At 37.0% G+C, this 16,067-nt stretch overlaps 1 protein-coding gene across 2 annotated transcripts; it reads right to left on the reverse strand.

Annotated features, from left to right (window-relative positions):
* Window positions 1-6,651: 6,651 nt before the first annotated feature.
* LOC122666753 (kinesin-like protein KIN-14I) lies at window positions 6,652-13,515 on the reverse strand. Of its 2 annotated transcripts, XM_043862816.1 has the most exons (20): window positions 13,460-13,515; window positions 13,031-13,155; window positions 12,337-12,503; window positions 12,100-12,243; window positions 11,626-11,874; window positions 11,455-11,526; window positions 10,962-11,030; window positions 10,598-10,675; window positions 10,321-10,458; window positions 10,088-10,169; window positions 9,901-9,996; window positions 9,626-9,802; window positions 9,422-9,528; window positions 9,089-9,267; window positions 8,792-8,953; window positions 8,456-8,709; window positions 8,203-8,366; window positions 7,847-8,047; window positions 6,888-7,411; window positions 6,652-6,769 (listed from the first exon to the last, which is right to left on the reverse strand). In XM_043862816.1, the coding sequence occupies exons 2-20, from the start codon at window positions 13,146-13,148 to the stop codon at window positions 6,658-6,660; spliced, it is 3,093 nt and encodes a 1,030-aa protein (XP_043718751.1). In that variant the 5' UTR covers window positions 13,149-13,155; window positions 13,460-13,515; the 3' UTR covers window positions 6,652-6,657. The 2 variants fall into 2 exon arrangements, with proteins under 2 accessions (XP_043718751.1, XP_043718750.1); XM_043862815.1 differs by lacking the exon at window positions 13,460-13,515 and having other exon boundaries at window positions 13,031-13,303.
* Window positions 13,516-16,067: the final 2,552 nt, after the last annotated feature.

Raw genomic sequence — 16,067 nt, forward strand, 5'->3', positions numbered from 1 at the left:
TTTATTTCACGAAGGCCGGGGTGGGGCAAGGTGATAATTTCATGCTTGAACGTGGATTCCACGCAAACTTGCAGGGACTTTTTTCCAATAAAATAACCTATATATGTTTGGTAAAAATAAAATAACCTATATATGAATATGATGCAACCCCAAAACGGATTGGGGTTTTGTCAAGGACAGTCCAACCTAACTCAAACCTAACCTCACTTTGGGTCTCAAAAACTTGGGACAAACAGGCCAAATTTCAAGGTGGACGATGGGTTGGTGGAGCCCATTGTGTAGCTCTAATAAAATACATAACATCTCTAGAATTGGAGCTTGGGAGACGAGTAGCTTATCATTGCTATCACTTATTGGTTGGCGCATGGCTGTTCGTATCTATGAGTTAGGAACAAGTTTAATCAAGTGGGGTCCGTTGTACACACATGACTACTGTTGCACTGCACGATGCGTACAGCACTGCTCCAGTTACAACAGCAGATAAAAATTCATTGAAGTGTGGATATTTTTTGACTGATGGTGCTCTTTACAAGATAATCTTGGAACCACCCTTTTTGCTGAATGTACAGTCATGAGAATGGGTCTTTAGCTAGTTTTAAAATTAGGTATTCAAAAACCAGATTGTGCAGAATTGGCGGAATACATCAAATGGGTATTTGATCCTTCTTGAAAAAATTTACCTTTTGTTCATGACATTTGGAGGTCACTCTCGATTTTCAGTCTTCAATTGTTATGTATGTTTTGAGGTATGCAAATTCCTCTTCCCATCTCTTAGCTTCTTTTGCTATTTCTTCTCATTTCTCCTATCTTTCTAAGTGAATGGGTATGCCCTCTTCTCGTTCTTTGGGGTGTACTTGAACTTAAACGTTCTTCTAATTTTAATGGATAATTTCTTTTACGATTTATTTAAAAAAAAAAAAAAAAGATTTCCATTGAGTTGGGTTGGATCCATAATTAGTAAAACCGGGAACGGTAAAGAAACGGAGTCTTACGGTATGGGTTTTAAATGGTAAATTACAAACGGAAAGTCAAATAAAACAGCCAAAAAATAGATAGTGGTAAAAAATGGAAAATGGACGGGTACGGGTTTTAAACGTTTACATTTCAAAAAAAAAAACGGAACAAAAAAAATGGCACTCTTCTCATATAAATTGAGGAAATTTTTTTGAAATACATGCTTCTATTTTTTTGTATCTGTGCATTGACATTGAGTTGAAGGTGATATCATACAAAATGTAGCCCTTCGAGTCATCTTGACGTCAGTGAAAGAATTAGGTTAATCAGAGTTCGGGAGAGAGCTAGAGATATGGTCAGTTAAGTCCAAGGTCTTAAAAAACGTCAAAAAAACAAGAACGTATTTTAAATGTGTTTTAAACGCGTTTAAAACAGAAATGCTTTACCGTATAGTTAGAAAGCATACAGAAAAACGTAATTAAAACAGTAAAACGGAAACGGGTTTAAAACTCCGTTTTAAACGCGTTTTTGTTAACACTGGTTGGATCTGAATTTTAAAACCCTGAATTTCATTCAGATTCGATTCTAATCGATTGTTACCAATTTCTATCCAGGATCCAAATATGTCTTAAGTGAATCAAATTTGTGATTGATGATCCATTTGACTAAATTATAATGCTCGACAACATCACAACCACTCTTGAGCAACTTGACCCTCAGCTATGCAATGAAGCTATTATCTTTTTTCTTTCAACATCATCATCATCATTATCATCAATATATACTAAGTAATCTCATGGATTTGTTACATAAAAAAGCAAAAGCAAATTGATCATGAAAATATTTCTAGCTTTGAGAGTTCATATATAAAATTCCCACCAAACCTTGAAGTGTTATTCATGGTTTTGCCAATAATAGTCTATGATTATGGATTAGGCATGTGAAACACCTATCATTTGTCATCATTAATTATAAACAGAAACATTGTACTAGTACAACTAATATGATTTGTTTTTTTTGGGTAAAGAACTAATTAATATGATTATTATGACGACAGTATAAAATAGGTCAAATGGGAATTATTATATATTTTTTTGTCATTTCTAATTTAGTTTTGCTTTATTTTATGGGAAAAGGTCCCCCCGACATTGGAGTGGAAATTTCTTCTCAAGTTTTGTCACATAAAGCACATCACAGTGCCCACATTGACATTCTCTCTCCCCTCATACTATTGGTATCAATATATATTGGCAGTGACTGATAACATGAACTAAATCCATGGTATGATCTCGCTCTCTCTCACTGATATGATTTCTCACTTTGGTATCGTAGGAAATTCCTGCCCATATTTTATTTGCAAAATCACATTATCATAAGCAAAAATTAAGCACATTATTAAAGTCTTGCAATTGTAACATGCAAGAAACAATACTTGGATACAATCGAATTTTCATACAATAGATTTGGCCATTAGGGGATCAGGACCCTCTGCAGGGAGCTCAGCGCCTAGGGTGCTGTCAGGGAGCATTAAGTGGTTGAGCTATGACGTACACATCTCAGCGCACACCAGTCTAACGGTTGACAGCACCCTGAACGTGCTAGGCTCCCTGGAGACGAGCCCAATTCGCCATTAGAGAAGCTCATTTTCATCATCTGCAAACACAAACTTTGATTTGATGACGATTTTAAATCATGTCGTGGACCTGCACGATCCAATTTTAAATAATAATCTGTTTGTTTCTTAATTTGATTTTGACAATATCAACCTCAAACAAGTTTGGTCTCTTCAATCCTCACACCAATCCACACAGCTCAGTAGTAAAGGAAGAGATCATGAGTTCAACTCTAATTGGGTTTATCTATTTAAAAAATAAAATTTTGCCGCCAGAACAAATCAAGTGGGCAATGAAAGCGATTGAGGATAAGAAGATAGAAGTCAAATCTGTGACAAACTAAGGCTTATATTTAAAAAAACAGGGAAAAACATCCCTACTTATACATCATCAAGCTAAGTTTTGCTCTGATATATGAATCATCTAACCCTATGAGTCCTTGATGATTCCCACTAGGGAGGGAGGTGCATCTATTATGTCAAAGGTTTTAAAGAATTGGATCCGATCCTGATTCTCTTTGATCTGGATCGGGTCAATCTTATACGAAAAAACCCTAGATGCCTGGAATATATCGATTTCAAGACCTATCCAGACTTCAGGCCGATATTGATCCAATCTGGATCTCCATTCCGGGTTTTTTAAACCTTGTATCCTTTGCAAGTGGGTTTGAGGAACTCTACAAAAGTATCCTATACTAACACTAATGATGCAATAGGAAATATGGAGGCTAGATCTCATTCCAGCGTTCATGACCCTCGAATCCTCAAGGTAAAGAAAACTCTAATTCCAACGGGGAAGAAAAGCAAATATAACAATTTCATTCATAAACTTCAAGATGCTTTATTTCATCCAAAATGACCCTTATATAAGAAGGTTGGATTACAAAAGAAAATGAAACCTAAGTAAAACATGAAATGAACTAATATAGTAAAAATAAATCAAGAAACGAAGATTCCTAAACCGCGCGCAAAACTTTAGAGGCCCAATATACCCTTTATATGATGGAATTAATACCCGAAAACTTTGGCTCCAATGAATGAATTATTTACACAACCTGTAGAGCATTGGCTGGTATTTCTGAAAAGATACTATAGCTCCCGTAATTCCATTTGAGTCAAAAGTTACGGCTTTTGGAAGTTGCGCTGCCAAAATTAGTACTTTCAACCTGGTCGGGTGGACTTCTACAGGTCCAACCGATCCAAAAATTCTTTAGAGATCTTCTCTAGATCAATTAAAATAGGGAAATTTACGTTTACCACCCCTATAGTTGAATCTATTATGTCTACCATCCCTACAAATTTCCTAATTACGTCCATACCCCTGAATGCTAACTCTGTTAGTTTTAATTTGAAAAGACAGCTTTGCACTTCCATATTCCTATTAATTTGAAAAGACAATTTTACCCTTCCTATTCTCTATTAATAAACTAACCCTGACTACTCTAGCGATAGCACCTCTTGATCCAACAGGTAACTTCTGTTTCTTCTGCTTCCTCTACTTCTTTTGCTTCTTCTTCATCCAAATCCAATAATAATAACACAACACAACTAATCTTGATTCTTGATTCGATTTATTAATTCCAAAGCAAACCTAAAGCTGTGGTCATCAGCGCCCTTATGAGTGTGGACGATGTGTTCGAGGTGGTATTTAGTAATACGAAAGTCACGACGACGATTGGAGAGGTGGACAGCAGAGCAACCCATGCAGGAGAAACAGTTGGGGATGAGCATGGAGCGGTTACGACAACTTCATCTTCCACCTTCTGAACCTTGAAATCACCAACGAAGATTAATCTCTACTGATCAAGAGGGATTCCCTCCTTGTCCTATATCTTTGCCTTGACGTTACCAATTGTATCCGAGCTCTGCACCTCCAGTGTAATAGTCTTGCCAATGAGGCTCTTCAAGAAGATCTGCATTCCTCCCGTGAGACCAAGGTTTAAAGTATCGGTATCGGGTATCGTATCGTATTGTTTCAAAGATACGTATCGACCAATACCGATGCACATAGAAATGGTCAAGATACACATGGGAATACACTTTTGGAACAAAAAATAATATAAATAAGCAATATATAACAAGTGTCATGCATAAACACTAAAATGATGAATAATCTATAACCAAACAAGTGCACTAAATTGAAATTGTTATAAAAGATGAGGTTTCTTACATATTGTAATCGTCTAGCCATGAAGAGTATTGGATGATGCAAATGATGATGTTGTAGCACCCCTTGATTCGTTTTTTCGTTTAAAATTTTGAAAAACCAAGATTAAATGCAAGATTTTAGATTCTTGATTGAGAGTTTTTTTTTCATTTTTTCGTTAGATTAGGAGCTGTATCGAGTTTGTGAATGAAAAAGGCTTTTTTATGGAATGTATCGATGGTATTGGTATGTATTGGTACGTAAGATAACGTATCGGTATGTATCAAGCCGTATTGACCGATACATATTGATACGCATTAAACCATCCACAGAACCCTTTATTGGACGTATCGATAGTATTGGTACGTATCAGTCGTATTGTATTGTATCGGCATGTATCGATCGATACATTTCGATACAATTCGAGACAGTTCATTTTTAAAAAAAAGAGACATCGGTATGTATCATATCGGTATCTACCGATATCGATATGTATCAATCCATATCGTATCATATCGTATTGGTCGATACTTTAAACCATACCTGAGACGGAGCACCAAGTGAAGGGTCGACTCCTTCTGAATGTTGTAATCTGCCAAAGTGCAACTGTCCTCAAGCTGCTTCCCAACGAAGATAAACCTCTGCTAGTTTGGGGGGGGGGGGGGGGATGCCCTCCTTGTCTTTAATCTTGGCTTTGACATTGTCGATCGTATCTAACTCTCGACCTCCAAGATGATGGTCATACCTGTGAGGGTCTTAACGAAGATCTGCATCTGTGAACTCCTATAGGAGATGTAACAGATCAATTGGCAATTGATTGCAAAATACTTTCCTAATTCCTCTCTTTTCGACTCCAAAACTCTTTTGCGTAGGGGCTCTTGGACTTGGAACAACATTCGTAGAACTATCTTACCCAACATTGTCAATATTACCCTGTCAAATTCTATTGACACTTGGTGGTGCACCTTAGCCAAAGATGGTAAATTTAGTACGAAACAAGCGGCTAATTTTTGCCATACCTCTCCTTCAATTCAATTTCAAAATGGAGTCAGATAAATTCCACTTGTGCTTTCTGTGGCACTTGTGTCAAGACCCATTGGCACATTTTCCTCGCCTATGATTGGGTTAAACATGTTTGAGCAGCTGCATGGTTTAAGGTATCAATATCAGATCAGCTGTATAGGCGCTAATTCATATTTGTATCAGCTATGATCGACACCGATTCCTGATTGATTTGGATCGGCCGATACAGATCAGACATCCATTTTTTGTTGAAAGAAAAATAATGTTTTGATCAGACAACCCTTGAGATCACCACTGTGTAGTGAAAAGGAAGCGCAAGACATCGGAGTGCAGATTCTAGCAGGCGCCCTCTCACGAGACGTGAGGTCTCACCACGATAATGAATGTGCTAGGTAAAGTTTCAGTCAATGTCCCCAAAGGGATTACTTCAAAGTCAATTGCTTCATTTTTGGGGCATATTGACCAACCTTTTCAGAAGCCAAGAAAAGTTATAACCCCAATGCAAGTTCAAATGATATTTTCTTTTCCTTTTCTTTGGTGAGGAATAACCCAGAAAAAACCAAAATTACAAATAATGATCGTAGAAACAAATGGAAACTGAAAAGGATTACCACACCCATTGAGAATGCCACTAAATAGGGAAACAGAAGCACACAACGTCAGAGTGCAGGTTACAGCGTGAGTCCTCTCAAATAATGAGATGTGGTTTCACACTGACACACACTCTTGTTATGAACCATGTTGGCCCCATGTAGATGATACCATTCTATGCACCACCATTGGTGTAGCGTGCAGATTTCTCCCCACACTGGCATCGTGGGGAACCCTCAACCCCACTAAATAATATCAGCAACTTGATTTATTGCCGCCTCTCACTATATTTGAAAACATATATCTCTCTATCTCTAAGAAACCTGAAAACCTACTTCCCATTTCCAGCTCTGCGCTTCATGTCCACAGAAACCGGCTGCCTTCCACTCCGATGTAATGATGGTTTCCGTGATGGCGAAGGACCTAATGTAGGAATTGAACTCCTACATATAACAATAAGAGTAGTGTTAGAAATATGTAAAGTTAATCAGTAGACAGTATTGGGCAAGCAAACAATGTTAGTGACTCGGGTTGCTCCAACTTTGTTGCCATTTAAATTACCTTATTTCTGAGCTTTTATATGCCTTGGGTTGAGGTTTCTTGATCTTTGATCCAATTCCATTCGGTATACTGGTCACTTTGGGATGATTGAATTGCCAAAGCAAGTCTGGCTCAGACGAATCACTGGTTGCAGCCTCGAGCTCATCAGAATCACCAGCTGAAGCCATGTCAAACCGGCTTCTCTGAAGATCATAGTCATGGCTCTCCTTTTTGTTACCTGCAGTTCTGTTGTATAGTTGTTCCGGGTAGACCCTTGAGTCCGGGAGAAATCTCTGAAAGAAATGCTCAGGCAACTGGACATTTTCACCATCCCAACGCCTCAATGATTTTTCATCTCCATACACAACTTCTTGCCTGTTCACCATGACCTTATCAACCCAATTGTCAGACCCTGTTTCCCTCTCATCCTCCTTATGGAAATTTTGTTCAGGCCTACTGGCCTGTGGCCATGGAGGTGAATTCATCAATAGTTCTTGTAGATCAAGGCTTGGCATCTTTGGCCTCATCACAGAATTATTCCTTACCTACAAAATGAGAATATCAAACTTCCAACTTCATAATTATTAGATGATAAATTAATTAGCAACTAATAACAGAACAACCCATAGCTTTCCAACTAGAACTATATTTGGAAAGCTTAAAGGAAAAGAAAAAATGAAATACAGTAGCTATAAGGTTATGGACATCCTCTAAACACAGCTAAATAATACATTTATTCAAACTTCAATGTAATGGGGCTAAGGATTAGTCAAATTGAGCTACATTAACGCGATGAGATTCACCATTTACTTATGTTTCCTATTAATAACATTCATCAAGCGCCAAAATGCTTGAAGGCAAGTAAATCTTAAGTGCATAACTAAATATGAATTTAGAAGAACAAAACTAATGTCATGCAAATTCTTATGAGTAGAATCTAGTTACACCTTTACCAAATCTAGATATAAAGGTGAAATTACCTCTATGTTTCCTACATCCTCCATTGGTTGTCGGTGATTGCTGTGACCACCTGACATATCTCCTCCAATCAGTCTGTTAGAATGCAAAGGTGATGATCCACCAGCCTTCAGTACATGTTTTTCAGGGCTGTAGTGTATGGGACGCTGGAGGTGCTCAGTTTCTCCCTCTTTCCTTGCCAAGGCTGCCTTAAGACTAGCAATCTGAAATAAGAATCAAGAATAGGACAAAATTCTTTCATGTGAAAAAATGAGGCAAAGTAAGATGGAGCTTCTTAAATATTACAGTTATTCATCCAAAAAAAAAAAGATGGAGCTTCTGTAAATGTGAAGTGACAGAAGGAAGAATGTACAAGAACCTGCTCTTTGAGCTCTTTGACATCTGCACTATCTTTGTTTACTCGAGCAGCACCAAGCTCAACAGTAGAAACCCGTTCAGCAAACTTGAGTGTACTAATTGTCTCCCCAATAGCATCAGGATCAGGGCTAATGTGAACAAACATTAGTGTCTTGGCTTGTCCTCCTAAACATAATTAAAATCCAAAATGTAATTAGCTAAAAGAAAATGTAGTTCCAATGCACTTAGGAGAGTAGAGAACCATAATTGAATACCTAGAGAATCTTGAAGCAGTTGTGTGAGTTTACTATTCCTGTAAGGAACATGTGAATTCTTTTGGGCAAGGGACGAGATCACATCGCCCAGAGCAGACAGTGATTTGTTAATATGCTGTGCTTCCTTTAGTCTATCTCCTGTAACTTCAGATTTATCAACCCTTTCACTCCCAGCCAGGTCAACCAAATGCATGCACCCACGGAAAACAGCTCCAGATGTGAGGTCTTTACCTTGAACATGAACTGTCAGGCAGCTGTAAAAAAATTCAAAACAAAAAAATCAGCACTACAGGGCATTTCAATCCAAAAGGCAAATATAACAACTCGTATTCATACCTATGAGAGCGACTACTATGGTCATTGAGGGCTGTTGCACTCACTGCACGATTTCTTTGTCCAAGGTTCATCAGTTCAAAAACATCCAACGTTGATGCAACAGGTACGAGATTTGCATCTGGTACACTAAGTCCCTTCTGAGAATTGTTACGAATTTCTAATGTGTTCAAAGTTAAGGAATTCCTCTTTTTCTTTTTCTTTTTTTTTGGGGGGGGGGGGGGGGGGGAGTAAGGGGAGAGTAAAGCATCCAACTGGCAAAAGGGTAGAAAGAAATTAACCCAATGTTTTAAAGGATATCTTTTGTTAAAACCATCAGTCACCAGCAGATCCCTTACTTGTTCATTATAAATCTCAATCATTTGAACAGAAACCTCGTAACGAAAGGTATCTTTCCTTTGTTCTGAGAGAAGAAACAAATCATTCAATGCCCGGTAATTTACACCTTGGCCTTTCTCTGTAAGCTCTTTCGGCCCACTCTGGATACATACACCAAAGGAATCAGAAAAATTGATTACACATCATCAAACCACTAAAGCTAGTGAATGAAATAAAATGATGGAATTAAGTAATCGAGTGGCACAATAATAAATTGATAGATACATACATCAATCCATAATTAGGATGTCTTACCATAGTGTATGTTTTTCCTGATCCTGTCTGGCCGTATGCAAATATGCAAACATTATAACCATCAAGAACTGATCGGATTAGGGGTTGAGTATCTGAGAAGACTTCCTCTGTAATGAAACAGACAATGAGTGGTGGTTTATGAAATGTCATGAGTGGAAGGAAATTTTGAAAAATGGAAACAAACAGGATGGGGACCTTAGTGACCTTGAGTTGCAGTTGGACCAAAAACTTTGTTGAAAGTAAATGATCTATGTCCTTCTTTTCCGTATTTTGAAGGGGTAACGATTGTAATATTTCCTTCTTCTATATGACCCACAGTGCTCAATCGGTTTGGTTGCCCAGGCAAGAAGGGTCTGACTCGGCAGTAGACCCTGATACTTCCTACATATTATAGTAACAAAAAAATGTTAAATCTCTTTTCAGGACAATTAATAGATTGTGATAATGGGTTATGATGGTTATTCAAATTATGACATTACCTTTAAGGTCTTGTACTTGATTATATAGTTTACGGTTTTCTTCAAGAACTTTATGATATCCAGAGGCCGCATGAGCTAGACCACGCATATGTATACCTGTTAAGGGATGAGATACTTCAAGATCAAAGAAAATCTTTAGTTGTAAAGAAGCTCAAGCAAATTGTAGGAAAATCCCTTCAAGTCTCACCAAGAGTGTTGAACTCCTCAAGGCACTTCATTTGCATAAACTGCATCCCAGCTTTTGTTTCACATAGAGTATGTCTCAGTTCCTAAAATCATTTGGAATTATTAGAATTATGTTACTCAACTGATAATTTATATACATAATTACATAAATTGTGCCTCCATCAATAAATAGCCAACCCCATTTAGTTGGGATAAGGCTGTGTTGAATTGAGTTGTGTCACCATCAATGAATACCTGAATGTCTCTTCCTTGTAGGTCAAGGAGCATCTGCTGCTTCATAATCTGTTTTTTTGACCCATCATCATGGATAGTTTTTTCAAATAAGCATTTCTCTTTGTTCATCTTTGCCGCATTCTCATTATCCAACCCCACCTTCATATCAATGGAGGAAATGATTTTATTTAAAATCCATATAATTTCTAAACATCACCATCTTGCATTATGCAACTTTTGTACAGAAATCCCATAGCTTGCATTTAACCTCAAAGAACGTTTTTATGAAGCAGCATACCTTCACTTCACAAGAAGCAGTCTTTGAAAGCGATTTGTTGCCGTTAGATGCAGCCAGATCTTTTACAGCTGTTTTCATCTGTTGGATCATAAAATACAAAAAGAAAATTAGAAGTAATTGAAATGGGAACTCATGAATCCCATACTTGTGAATGGTTATGCTCCACTTTTCAATCATAATAAGAAAATATTTGAAGCAGACACTAGAGAAATTATCCTCCACAAATACTCAAATTGTAGACATGACAGTAAAGAAGTCTTTGCCCACATCCATATTCCTCCCCCCCACCCTCGCCAACAAAAAAGCAGCGTGAGGGGGCTGACTTATTCGCATAATAGTACAGTGCATATAAAAGCAAGCTTACCAGCTCATTTTGACTTGCAAGACGACGCTCAAACGCCTCCATAACCATACTTAGCATTGACTCCACCAACTGTTACCAGCAGAACAGTAACATATTTCTCTCAGGACCAAGAATTATAAATAGATCATGAATAATCTGTGAGGAGCAGGAATGCTCAAGTCCAGATAAATTATATAGAATGCTAGGAGAAGCCAACCTTACTTAAACTATACACATGGAACACATGCAGACAGATTCGGAACCACATCATGTCATGGCTGCAGTGATCTGCCAGGCCCAAATTCTAAAGCCATTTTTCTGGACCACTCACTATAGTTTTCCGACTATACAACAATTAGATGGTCGGGATCATTTAGTGGATTATTGGTCTAGGATGTCATAAAGGTGGGAGTTACGAATGTTGGACTTCAGTCCTCTGAATATGTTCAAGAGAGCCAACATACAGTTTTCCTCTGCCATCTAAGTTAGAATTACTAACAGCAAGAGTTCTTACCGCTGGAACTTCCTCAGTCTTCTTGTCTGATAGAACTGCACGTACAAGCATATTCACGGATTGAGAGGTACTCTGCAGATTAAATATTGAATGTAATTCAATGATCATTGTATTCATGTCACATGGCAAAGCAAGTCCACAATATGACTCCAACTAGTAAAGCTTACCAACCATTTCAGTAAGATCACTATTTAAGCTTTGTTCAGGGGATAAACTATCCACGGATTTCTCATTCATTGACTGGTTCCTTGATAGTGAGTTTGTGAAAAGTTCAGAATTTTTCCTTACAACATACTTCCCTGAGCCAGTGGATTTCAAATTTCCTCCAAATTTCCACATTCGGTTTCCACCACACTGTCGGGAGTCACTGTAGGATTTAAGTGCCAGAACGCAGTTCACAATCCTTGAAGATTGCCCTCCCTGGAAGTTTAAGAGAAGGACAGGGAAAAAGTAAAAAAAGGAAAAAGGTTCAAATAAGAAGATTGTACTTTTATAATCCAATGCACTCATCACTATACACTGTAGAACTTGAAATCCATAAGAAAACAATGAGGAAGAAATATGTTAAGGAAAAACAATAGGAAAGTTCTTACTCAGCTCATAATCGGATTGTTCATACTTAAAAATTAAAAAGAAAAAAAATACCTGCTCCAGATCGGATGCTTCAAAGGTAGGAAGCCCCATATCCTGCACAACTACCAGAAAATTCCTCACGTTTTCAAAGTACTGATATGCTGATAATGCAGCTCCATCAGGGACAACAACAGTGACAGATGGACTTTCCACAACCTGAAAAGAATTAGGAAGAAAAATATATAAACAACAGACCGGGAAAGAAGGATTTGAAACCAGTAAGAACCAGATGCATTTTCATTCATCAACCTTTGGCACTGCACCAGGTTGAACCTTATTGACAACATTGCAGAGGATTATCCCACTTCGCAACCCAAGCCTAAATTCGTCCTCAGATGGCTGAGCCGGCAAATCTTTAGCTCCAACCACTCCGACCATCTTTCGCAGCCACCCGGCAGCCTCATACCTTCTAAGTACTGATAAACGATGCACAAATCCAGTTAGGAAACCAACAAGGTGAATTTACAGAGACAAACATTAAATAAGGAAATGTAGATTCCAAGACCAACAAATGACAAACATTTTTCTCTGTTTTGCTGAAAATAGTCAATTAGACCAAAAACTTTTGTCAGAGAGACATAGATTTTAAGGAATGGGAAGTGAATTTCAAAATACTATCGCAAAATAGATTAACACAATTAAGAAATGGGGAAATGAAAAAGGAAAGGAAATAAAACACAGAAACCACGGAAATTTACAGCATAAATAAACCAAAAGAACAAGAACTTGAACAGGGGATGGGTGGTATGGTAGAGCTTCAATAAGTTTCATAGTTCCGTTTGAGAAAACCTTCTAAAGAACGTATAGAACAGAAATAAAATCCACTACATAAAATTCTCTATTTGATAAAACAGTTTTTGAAGTACAAGTTAAATCAGACATAAAAAGCAATTCCTCAGAAGAAAAACGTCAGTGAAGTCATGAGAAAGTAGAAGGTATAAACCTGCTTCTTCTGCCTTCCTCGATGCTAAATCAACATCGCTCACTCGAGTCCCGTGCTGTTGAAGAACATCCTCTACAACGGAAGCCATAGAAAAAGACAAGATCCCTTCGGTAGCCATTTTCACACTAGAGAAGCAACAACTCTCAAAATCAAATCAAGCCAAAATAAGAAATTTCGCCATTAATGCTGCGATTTTGCTAGTAAAAAGAGAATCCAACTTTTACTCTCAAGACTTCTACGATCTCTATAATCAACACAATCCAACAATATCTTCGCAAATTAACAGCTTTTCTGACAACCCAATTCAAACCGAACAAAGAATATATTTCAGGTGTCTCAAGAGAGATAAACAAAGTTGTAGAACTAAGGTTTTGGAGACGAGAAGGAAAGCAAGATGGACAGATGAAGAGTAAGAGAAAAAGAGGTAACAAGGGAAGTTCAGAGAAGGGGGGTGGATATGGTCTTTTTCTGTTGTGTTCTTTCTTCCTTTCTCTTTTTCTTCTTCTTCTACAAGCTATAGTCTACACTCTTCTGCAAATCTTCCTCAAACCTCAAAAGCTTTTCTCTCTCTCTCTCTCTCTCTCCTTTCGATCGTTCTAATATTGCACTCAAAAGCGACATCAAACCTCGCTCCGAACCTCCAGACTCGGAAACCGAACCATCTTTTGTTTTCCATTTCACTGATGTATGGCTGTGTGAAATCAAAATCTAATTTTATCGGAATCGGTTCATAGCCGAATCGGCCAAGCTCCGATCCCTATTTCTGTCTATTCGGTTTTCATCTGGTACGAATTCGTTTTATTTTGATTTTTCAGTATTGTGCTAATATTGGTTTAGATTGATTTATTTTCGGACTTGAATCACAATGAAATCTTACATTCATAATCTATAGTAAAGAAAGATTCGATAAAAATACTTTAAATCATCTTCCCTCAAATCGAACAAGTAAACAATCAAGAATACAGAAATTGATTTGTTTATGTTCATGTTGTAATCGAAACAACGAAAACTGATATTGAAATTAATGGATAAATAGAATTTATAGTGAAATCATTTTTTTATTGTTGTATGGGGAAGAAAACTAATATTGAAATCAATGGATAACTAATCAATGAGAAAATAATTAATATTGAAATCATAAAATAAGCCATAATATCAAATCATTCACGTAACTGACCAACTAGTTTTGTATAGTGAACAAGGAGATCAATGGAAACATTGTCACAAATCAATTTCCCTATTCATAATCTCATACTCTATTAATTTGTAACCGGTCCCCTTACAATTGGAAATCTTCTCACTAATATTTAAATCAATGGATAAAATCAATTCACCTATTCATAAACTCACACTCAATGTTTTTTTTTTATCGGTTTCATTCAATTGAGTTTTCGGTTAGGATATCGGTTGGTTTGGCACGGTCTGATTTTCAGCCAGTCCGATAAGGGTTGGTTCAATTCGGTCATGTTTTTTCGATCAATTTGATCATTTTACCAGTTCGGGGTAGGTTTTGTCACCCCTAGGGTACACCGTACATCAATTTTGATCATGGTTGTTTTGTTTTTTCATTAAAAAACACATTCGCACCATATAGCGAATAATCCATATCAGTCAAGTATTGGTATTGATCACAGCCGATATCGTTACAAATCGATTAGTGATACAACTAATCTAATACCGATTCATAATCTGTGATTCTTATCCAGCTAGGTTAATTCAATCTACTTGAAACAATCTTTTTAGTTGAAACCTTTGTGTAAATGAATGAACAAACCACATATGTGAATATTATTAGATAACATTTGAATTACTTAAATTCGTTTCTATGTATAGTCCCCCTCTCTTCTCAAATAGAAAAGGTTTCTATATTGCTCAATTGTGAGTAGTGACCAGGATTTAAAAAATCGGAATCAGATCGATTGAATTGATCGATTCAAATTGAAATCGACTGAGCTTGGTCCTGATATCTATCAATCCGAATCGATTAATCCAAAAAGGGTCAGATTCCGACCAATTCTACTTACTTGAACCTTGGTTATGACCTCCTCTATTTGATATTCTTCTTAAGTTGGTTAGTCCTGATCTTAAAAGAAACATAGTATAGGCTATACTAAGCTGATTTTTTGGTTTTATATTTGCAAAGTAGTCTCCATTATCAATACCTTGGTGTGCATATAAATTACATTTAAGATTCCTCAAACTCTTTCCTTTTGGGGGGAAAAACATTTAAAGGATGAGATCATCTCATGTGTTGTTTTGAAAGCATGGGTTTGTCAATTTCCCTTAACTTCTTGCTTATAACATTAGTTAGTGAGGTCCCAATAGCTTAAACATGCTTTAGTTAATTTGCACAAAAATTTTGAAATTTAAAAAAAATTCAAAACTAAATGGGTCCCCTAGGTCTTAAAGATATCTAACTATTTAACAACCTTCACAAGAAGTAGTTAGAACTTACCTACCTATCTATCACTGAGGTTAGAAGTGTTAGAACGCTTTTTCTTCACCCTAAAACAAGAAAAAAGCATTACCAGCAACCTATTTTGCTGTTTATATTTCAAAGGAATTAATTTGACCATTACTTTTGATATAATATTTATTGTAGAGAAACATCCCCCTTGCTTAAGTTTTAAGCTTAAACATGTAGCATTAATGGTCGATCATAGAGAGAACTTAGATAAAGAAATACTGAGTTTTAACAGTTCCCCAAGTCTTCAAATTCACGATTGGTAACATTGGTCAAGCTTTACTGGTTGAGAGAGAGAGAGAGACCTCTTACCTACCAATTTAAATTTGGTTAGGGTACAACTATATATACTAGTGTTGTTGGCACATAACTTTAAGTACTTGAATTTATGTGATATTAATTTCAATGTATTTATAGGGAAGGGGAAGAAGGGAGTTTTGGATAGACATTGGACAATGACCAAGCAATCTGAGAATAGAGAGACCTATGTAAGGCCTATTTGAAGAGGCGAGGAGAGAGCTAAACGAATAGCAATAGCCTCACCAACCACAGTCGGCATAAGAATCGGGTGAT

Source organism: Telopea speciosissima, chromosome 7 (assembly GCF_018873765.1).
Source record: "Telopea speciosissima isolate NSW1024214 ecotype Mountain lineage chromosome 7, Tspe_v1, whole genome shotgun sequence".
NCBI classification, from domain to species: Eukaryota; Viridiplantae; Streptophyta; class Magnoliopsida; order Proteales; family Proteaceae; genus Telopea; species Telopea speciosissima.